Genomic DNA, 9,659 nt, shown 5'->3' on the forward strand with positions numbered 1-9,659 from the left:
TATTTTGGCAGAGACCAGCAGTATTTGATTTGTAATTTCAAAACATACAAAAGAGAGAAAAGAACATAAGCTACTACATCGACATGCTGTAAAAATATAAGTTAACCTATTCAAGAAATATGTGGTTAGCAAAAGTCAGGTGTAAAAATTAAATTGTTTCGATAGATATATTATAAATTTCAAAATCCCTCTGAGGTCATAGAACAAAGCTGGGCTCCAGCTACTGTTCTAAGCACTTTGGGTTAAACATCCACAGATGGGACTGTCCTATCCAGCGAGTCTCCCACCTGAGATGTGGACCCATGCGGCTCCTCCAGAGTTATTCTTTTCTTCCTACTCCAAAGCAGAAAACACCAGTAAACAACGTTGCAGATTTTGATTTCAGGGGTACGGATACTTTCTGGTCCACTGTGGACCAGAACGGGACTTCTCCGATTGCCTCATCATTGCTGAGTGTGACTATCAGCCTGTCGAGCTGAAAAAACGGTTTCCTTCTTGAGAACCATCTCGTTTTCCCTGAAATGCTCCCTCAGAGTACACTGCCGCCTTTGTTCAGGTCATCTGGTGAATTGTTTTCTCCTGAGGTGTAATCAGCGCTTCCAGCATTCTATCACAGGAAGTACATTCGTCACATCATGCATCGTGAATGCTTTCTTCCTGTCTAAACATAACGATGTCCTCTCTAAAGTCTGCTCGTGACAAAACTCTTCACTCGTATCTTCAACAGTTGATCCCCTGAATAAATCCCCTCATCATTGTTGGCCCTTTAGAAAAGAAGTCGGCCTCTTGGAAGCTGGAATTAGCCTGAGCAGATCTGATGAGGGTGAGGGAGTCACAGTGCCTCTGTGTTCCCTAACAGAGAAGCACAGATCACTGGGCGCCTGCCAGTTTGCTTCATTCCCACAGCTCACAGCTTATTAGCTCTGTTTATTCAACGGTGCAGACCACTGGTGCAAAAAACATCTGAAAAACTGATTTAACACAGACAGGACACCACATAAAACGCATTTGTGAGGCTGATGTTATTACCAGAGTTTTGTGTGTTTTCAGACACGCTGAGCAGGTTTCTACTGGTTTTTACCTTCAGGGGGTGCTTAGTTTCGGTCGCCCCTTCCTTAAATACTTTCAGAGATCCAATCAGCCGTTTTCCAAAAGTGACACACTCTCCTATGCAGCGATGTAGCCGCCAGGCCAGTTTTCTGACCCTGCTGTTGGGAACTCCTCACAGCAGCAGAGCAGGAAATCTCATTTCATTCAGAGCGAGGTGTGGCAGACAGCTGTTTTGTGTTGTGGCTCCTGAAGCTGAAGCGTGGACTGACTTGTAAACACCTGACCTGGAGTTTGAGGGAAGATTGAAAGAATTTGGGTTCATCCTCACAAGAATAAGACTTTCTGGTTGGTAAGTGTTGCTTTTGAAATGTTTCTGTTCTTCATTTGTAACTTTTAAGAACATGTTACATAACTTTGGCTTAAAAAACTGACCACATCATGTTGAATTGTCTCATTTTGCTCCTTTCTGAACTTCAGTTTGATCTTTACTTTAAGCACGTTTTACGTTTTATTGCTCTGGTTGAAGTAAACATGAACATGTCTTTAAACCTATAGCTTCCCCTGATCTTCATGTTGGTTCATGTACGTCCCGTAAACACTGGGAAGTGCAGGTGGCGTCACCTGTAACAACCGGACAAAAAACAAACTTAATTTCCCGAGACTCATTTTCTGCTTTAATATTCCAATAAAGAAAATTAAAATCTTATAATTAAAAAAAAGTGAGAAGAAATTCTCAGCCAATACTAACTAATCACTCATTAAGCCGACTCACCGTTCAGGTCAGCGGTAAGTGCAAAACAGTCGAATGTACAACAGAAAACAGAACTGGGGTGGGGCACTGAGACGTGTGGAAATAGGTCAGTATTGTGTGGGAGGGCGAGTCAGAGACAGGTACGTACACGACCGGGAAACTTCCTTATTCTGGAGAACGAAAGTCTGAGCTGCGGATATCACAAAGGTACCGTCACTGGATATCCTCTCGTTTCTACCCTTATATTTATTTGCAGAGAAGTTCAACCTTAGAGTTTGTTTGGTAATTTCAGATGATCTCTTTCAAAAGCTCTTTATGCATTTTGTGCTTCTCTGGCTTTTCTGCATATTTGGTGTTTATTGCTTCCTGTTGGATGTGTGCTGTTGTGTGATTCTTGGCCATGACTGAAGTATCAAGATTCTTAACTAAATAATTAGTCTGGCCAGTACTGTGTAAACGGAGCACTGAGGGGTCAGTGTGGTGGGAAAACAAGCTTAAGTGTTCCTCCCTAAAGAATCAAGCTACGTCTCTCATCACGACTCCCGTCATCACTTGACTTTTTCTCTTCAACAAGGTTTAAAAAGGTGCTTTTCTGCTAGAGCCTCAACCAAACCACTGATCCAAGACCTGTGAGAAGTTTACATGACTCTCATGTTCATTTTCATGATGCATTTTAAATGTTATCACCAGGTTGGTGATGCAACATAAAATAACTGGTTGGACAACCTTGAATTCATCACATCTCCACTCCCTCCTCAAAAACTGTAACTATTATACAAACAGGCTCAAATGTAAACATGTAGTCCACAAATATTTGATTCATGTGAAGCAGTTGCTTTTTATGAGTCACCAAGAAGCTTCTGGAATCATTTTCACTGGATATTCAATCACTCATAAAAACTGGAGTAAATTTAAAATTGTTTGGGTTCCTTCCATCATTCCTCATGATCACAGCAGCTAATTTTAAATAACTTGCCATTATTAAATCTTAATATTAGCCAGGTAATTTTTCACAGGCATTTAGAACCATTATCCCGTTGCTTCGTCCATCCAGATATTAATTTTGAAGCATTGCTTTTTCTTTCTTATTCTATCCTCGTCGTGCATCCATTGGCAACAAGGTTAGCTCCACCATCTTTGTTGCGTTATTAGATCTAAAAACCTTTTTACTGCTTCAAAAGTATTTTTTTGAAACGGAGGAAATGTTTTTGAAATGTTTTTAACCTTGAAATGTTTTTAACGTGAAGTAAAAACCACAGAGTCTAATTTGGTCCTTTATGTTGCTTTTCAAGTTTTTTCAGATTCCAGAAAATGCAAAATGCTACTTAGTTGAAAAAGACCTTTGATGTAGTCCTCTGTCCTGAGCCAAAATGTGGCAACAAACTGCCCAAAATGTAGATTTTTAAATCCCAGTGATCGTAAAGGTTAGTATTTTGGTTTAGCAACTTTTATCTCTCAAACAACAGTGATTTAAAGTTCATGTCACATGGGAGAGTACGTGTCTGAGTACTCTCCCAAGAGTTTGCAAATTCATGCCAAAACATTTTCTTACTAGATTATGGTCGCATTTTTTTAAAGTCTTAAAATAATTGCACTTCAAACATAAACTCAATGAATTATGCTATGTACATATAAATACATATAAATAGTACATATAAATAGTCCTGAAGTTCTAGACACATAGATTTAGTTTTGTTTCTGTATTATCTATGTCACTTTGACTTAGCTATTCTAGGTGCTGTTTTTTTTTTTTTTGAGCAAAACTTTAATTTTTTGATCAAATTTCTTCTATGTAACACATTTGGTTTCTTCCATAACACTTGGAAAGAGCAAAATCCCAATTTACAAACATCTATTTGAAAATATTTATATCCCGGAGCTAGTAAAGGTGAATGTGTCAAATCTTTTGCAATATCATAACATTTTTCATCTGTCCAGACAAACTCGATGAGTCCACCGAGACTCACTCAGGGTCATGGGTCAGTCTGGAGCAGTACAGCAATCCCACCAAGACTAAATCATTTCTGATTCCTCCCATATAAAGACCAGAATCCTCTGCTGTCTCTCATCTGCAGCTGTGAGGCCTCAGCATCTCCACCATGTCTGTCGCTTACAAGGATCAGCTCTACGCTGAGCTGAAGAAGCAGCACAACCAGAAGGGGACGCTGTTTGAAGACCCAGAGTTCCCAGCCACCAATTCATCGCTTTATTTCCACAAACCCCCTCCTGGAGTTGTGCAGTGGAAACGACCCAGGGTGAGTTTATTCCACGTCAGGAATGTTAAAAGTGCCTTATGTCTCTGTATATTATCTTTTTTTCCCTTGTATTATTAAATTAATGTCTTTGATCGTCTCTGAATGGTCCTGAATGCAGACTCTTAATTTGAACAAATGAAATATTAATAGTGTTTTGTGTCAAGTAAATGTCTAACTCACATAAATTTTGCCACTTTATTGCTTGACAGTTCCTTTTGGGATTTATTTTAAAATCTGTGCTTAACTATGTTCAAGCCATGCACGTAATTTCAAAGAAGAAAAAAAAATTACAAATATGCTAAAAAACGTTTACAAATAAAATCTTACAAGTCTAGCATGTGTTTGATCGAGCCCTCATTTTCAAAACGTTCTACAACCATCAAAAATAATTAAAAAAAAGATCCAGAGGTACAAATACTTCTTTTAAACCCTGTAAACAGATTGTTTTAATTTGTTGATTTTTATTATTTGGCCATTTGTAAAGTCTTGGAAAGTTGTGGTCATCCATGTATTTCTTTATAAAAGCCACCATCTTTTTAATATTTTAGGAAATATGTGAAAACCCACATCTCTTTGTGGAAGGCATCAGCTCTCATGACTTGAACCAGGGGATTGTGGGAAACTGCTGGTTTGTTGCTGCCTGCTCCTGCCTGGCTTTAAAACCAGACCTCTGGGAGAAGGTGAGTTTACTTTTTTTAGCACTTCAAAATATCAACATGAGAATATTGTTAGAATTAATAAAACAGCAAAGAGTCTGACAAGACAATAACTTGCTGAAATAATTTGAAAACTATGTGAGTGATCTGTTCCAACAACAATGCAGCTGGTTCAGTTTCATTCCTTAAAAATATTTCAACACAACCTCTGTTACTGCAAAGCAGACACAGGTTACCCATAATGCTGTACTTCAAATATATATGTAAATGAGACGTTTGGTAAATTTATTGTGCTTGCATGTTTCCAGGTAATTCCTGACTGGAAGGAGCAGGAGTGGGACTCAAACTACGCTGGGATTTTCCACTTCAGGTTCTGGATTTTCGGTCAGTGGACAGACGTGGTGATAGACGACCGACTGCCGACAATCAACGGACAACTCATCTACTGCCAGTCAAAACAAAACAATGAGTTCTGGAGCGCCCTGCTGGAGAAAGCCTACGCCAAGTCAGTAAACCGAATCTGTTCCGCAGCATCCTGTACATTCACTGACAGCCCTGATAAAACTGCATAAAAAGCCTTAAAAGAATTCATGCTCTCAACATTGGTCAAATATTTTGAAGATGATCTCTTCTTGTTCTAACATGTTTGCACAAAACCGCACAAAGCAAGGTCTATAAAGACATATGAGTGAGTCTGGTGTGGAAGAGCTTGACTGGCCTGCGCATAGTCTTCAAACTGATGGGACATAATTCAGATGGAAATCAGGCCCGACTGCCCAACAACAGTGTCTGACCTCACAAATACACCTCAGAAAGAGTGGTAAAATAAAACAAAAAAAACTCCAAATTGTTGCTGGGAGTGTTCACGGAAGAAAAGGTCACAGAGCAAAATATGGGCAAACATCATGTATAAACTTTATGTATTTAAAACAGGATGTCACTAAAGGTTGCATATGTGAAGGGAGATGAGTACTTCTGGAAATATAGTGGAAATGTTTATCTTCTGATAAATGGGATACATTTGTTTCCAAAGCTCATTGTTAGAGAACAAAGACTTTTACACAAAGCCTTTGTTTCATCTGCGAGGATGTGGTTTTTATTCATCGTACGGTGAAACAAAATGTTTGTGTTATCTAAAAGTGTCTTCTTTGAAATAGAAAACAGAAACAGGACCTGAATATAACTGCAGTCATCTCTTAATCTGCTAAAACCTGAGTTGAAATTAAGGATCATCAACAACTGTTGCTAATTTTGAGTATTGTCTAACATCACGTGCATATTTTAAGTTGCCAAACTATCTTAACTGCCTATCAACTCTTCAAATGCTCCTCCTCCCACCGTGGCCAGGCTGTTTGGCTGCTATGAGTCCCTGGCTGGAGGCAACACTGGAGATGCTGTGGTGGATTTCAGTGGAGCCGTGGCGGAAGCCATCGACCTGCAGAAAGAGAAATACTACGCGGAACAAACCAAAGAAGATAAATTTTTTGAGGATATTCTCAAGGTGTGGAATCGCGGAGGAATCATCAGCTCCTCCATCAAGGTAAGTGACCATCTGCTCCTGCAAGTTTTCTCTGTTTACGCCTCTCCAGAGTCTCTGACTACGTCAAAATTAAAACATTTTCTTTGAAATGTCACAGCCGCAGGGATTTGGGCTTGAGTCGAGGACGGATAACGGGCTGGTGCGAGGCCATGCGTACTCGGTAACTGACGTGAAACGAGTGCGTTTGGGTCACGGGCTGCTGGCCTACTTCAGGAATGAAACCATTCCACTCATCCGCCTGAGAAACCCCTGGGGTAAAACTGAGTGGACAGGAGCGTGGAGTGACAGGTCAGGAGGGCTCATGAGGGGAGTCATTTTCCTGTCACTGGGTCAGAAAGACATTACAACTGGCACGGCCCCAAAACCGTCTTTATAAATCAATTTATTAACTGAAAAAGATGCCACACAGAAAAAGCAAGACAATCGATTTCATTGTTCCAGTTTGCTAAAATATAACTTGGGTTTAAGTCTGAAAAATCTACTATACAGCTGAGGTCAAGGATGGCACAAAATGGTCTCACATCAACCAGCTCCAAATCCAAACAAGATTAACAACATTTTTTCAGGCTTAAATATTAATCTAAAAAAAACTACTTTGGTGTTAACAATTAGTTCAAGCAATAAAATGAAAGTCTTATGTGTGGTTTAAATGAAAAAAGGAAAGCTCTCAAAAGGCATCATTAATATCTGTAGATTTTTATGGCACAATCAGAATCTACAACATATTTTATTGGGATATTGTTTTATACGAAGCCTAAAAGTGTTGTTTGCATTTGTTTTCGGCCTTTTTTCATCTGAAACCTCTACATAACATTCCTGAAACCTCTACATGGCTTCAGTATAATCTAATTAGTAAATATAGTTCACTTTTAATCTCAGGATCTTTACAGCTGTTCTGTGAAGGCCTCAGAGGTTGGTTAAGTAGCAATATTTGTTCCTCTCTTTGTAAGTTAAAGAACAAATATTTCAGGCTCTTAACTCTTTTACTGCTGTTAACATGAAACATATTGAACTACAAATGCATTTAGCTTAACTTTCTTTAGGTACCTTTCTCTCACCTTTGTTCTCAACAAACATGTAAACATATATCGAAACTATGCATTATTTTCTTCCCATGTCACAGGATCATGTATGTGAAACAGTTGTTTTCTAAAGTAGAATATTCTCTGCATCTTTTGAATGGCTCCTGCTAAATAACCACCTTTTTTGGCTTTGATTGTTGTTTGTCAGTTCTGAAGAATGGTCAAAGGTCGGTGACACAGAAAGAGGCAACCTCGGCATCACAGTGACAGACGATGGAGAGTTTTGGTGGGTCGGGGTCTCTGATTACACTCTGATTACATTTTAATTTGATTCCTAACTGTTCAGTATCGATGCGCTCTCTGTTTGGATCAACAGGATGTCATTCACAGACTGGTGCAAGAACTTCACTGATGCAGACGTTTGTCGCATAATAAACACCTCACTGATCAGCATCCATAAGACCTGGAATAAGGAAGTGAACTTTGGGAAATGGACTCGAAACAGCGACCCCCTGCTGAACCGCTGTGGTGGCTGTACCAACCACATGGAGACATTTCTGCAGAACCCACAGGTGCTGACGGCTCTGGAGACACCCTGTCCCTCCATCTCTGAGAGTCTGTCTATACGTAATAAAAACAAATAACTAACAACTACAAACTAATGCATTTCCCCTTCTCTTCCAGTACTTGTTTGATGTTACCAAAGAATCTGACGAGGTCCTGATCTCACTGCAGCAGAAAGACAGAAAGATCTACAGGAAAGAAGGTCAAGGAGACAATCTAAGCATCGGCTTCACCATCGTAAAGGTAACACAAATCATCCATACAACTCTCTGTTGTACAAAAAACAAGGACTCTGAGATTAATGAGGCAAAAACACAAGTTCACGGTGGTCATTGCAGTAGCAATTCAAGTGTGCTACTCAATGTACTGCCACCAAGTAGTGAGGTTATAATAAAATAATAACAGTAATAGTAATCATGTCACTACTAATTTCTTCAAAATTCTTGAGCAGCAAGAAATAGAATAATAGTAACTGCACAGTTTATATAAAAAGTTATGTAAAAATCATTACAATATAAAAACAGTTAATATTTGGGGAAAACATGTTAATTTCATGTTTCTTATTATAAAAGAATTTGGTTTGGCTGCAGTCCTTTCCTACTTCATTAAACTATCAACAGATGAGTGTTTCATTTAGCTCTTATCTGAACCCAAGCAGACCTTTTAGCCAGAGGCTGAACACATCAGTTTCAAACTGAGAGGCAAAATGCAGCCAAAAACCTTGATGATGATTTTAATTTTTCTCTGCAGAAGTTGAAGAAAGGTCTGGTTCCTTCGTTCAAGCCTGGTGTGTTGCACACGGGATATTTATATCTCTGGTGAAAGTTTACTTTCTGATAAAGTATTAACTTTCCTCATCATGTTGAATTGTCTCATTTAAATGAGGCCATGTGTCCACACATGTCTAAACTGATGGCATGTTTCCTCACAAGGGTCTTTAATGCCAGAGACCTGGAAACTTTCAAACGCACCACAGATTCTGTTATCACTCTGTTATAGGTGCTGCTGAAATGTGACATAAAGGGCTTGTGATAAAAACAGAAGAGTTGTGTGAACATGATATGTTAAAATACCAGCAGCACACTAAATTGAAACTTTGATTTGTGATGATTTTATCAGTGATTTGTCATGTTTCATCTGACAGAGTCAAGTTGGTGTTTTGCTTTTGCCTATTACATTTAAAGAGCGTTTCCTGTTTGAGATAAGCTTTGCATTTTTTCAGTCTAACCCTCTGCACTTACAGTACAACCACTTTCTGAGCAACTGCAATACACGTCCCCACCACTAAGAGGCAGTCATGCCTCAAAGTCCTGTAAAGAAATGTGGAGGTTTCTTTGCAACGCAAATATCTATAAACACTTATAAGGCGTAGTGTCCTTTTCAAACGTCTATTTATTCTGATGTTATGTAACAGATCAACACAAAGTAGTGCATAAACACCCACTATGTGTCTTTCTTTCAGCATTTGTTTTTACAGATAAAACTTTGATTTATTTTTAACCCATTTTAGTACAAACATGCTCTCAGACTGATTACGGGCTTGTAAAAAATACAGTTTTTCACAGTACATCAACTAAATATATAGAAATACGCTAAATCTGCAGTGACGAATGTACAACCGGGAATTACTTTGCAGGTGGAGGTGAACAGGAAGTATCGGCTGCACGACTTGGTGACGCAACAGCTTCTGCATACCTCCACCTACATCGACGCTCGGTCGGTGTTCATGAGATGTGAGCTGCCACAGGGCCGATATGTCGTCATCCCGACCACCTTCAAGCCTTTCACAGAAGGAGAGTTCATGCTCCGGCTTTACACGGA

At 39.2% G+C, this 9,659-nt stretch overlaps 1 protein-coding gene across 1 annotated transcript; it reads left to right on the forward strand.

Moving 5' to 3' along the window:
• Positions 1 to 312: 312 nt before the first annotated feature.
• LOC103145693 (calpain-5) lies at positions 313 to 9,653 on the forward strand (the record flags this gene model as incomplete). Its single annotated transcript, XM_016676962.1, has 10 exons — positions 313 to 1,399; positions 3,877 to 4,056; positions 4,605 to 4,736; positions 5,021 to 5,217; positions 6,060 to 6,252; positions 6,350 to 6,540; positions 7,483 to 7,560; positions 7,651 to 7,846; positions 7,959 to 8,081; positions 9,475 to 9,653. Coding segments are annotated over exons 2-10 (1,445 nt in total), but the record flags the coding sequence as incomplete, so codon positions are not given.
• Positions 9,654 to 9,659: the final 6 nt, after the last annotated feature.

This window comes from Poecilia formosa, unplaced genomic scaffold (genome assembly GCF_000485575.1).
Source record: "Poecilia formosa unplaced genomic scaffold, Poecilia_formosa-5.1.2 Scaffold145, whole genome shotgun sequence".
Lineage (NCBI taxonomy): Eukaryota > Metazoa > Chordata > Actinopteri > Cyprinodontiformes > Poeciliidae > Poecilia > Poecilia formosa.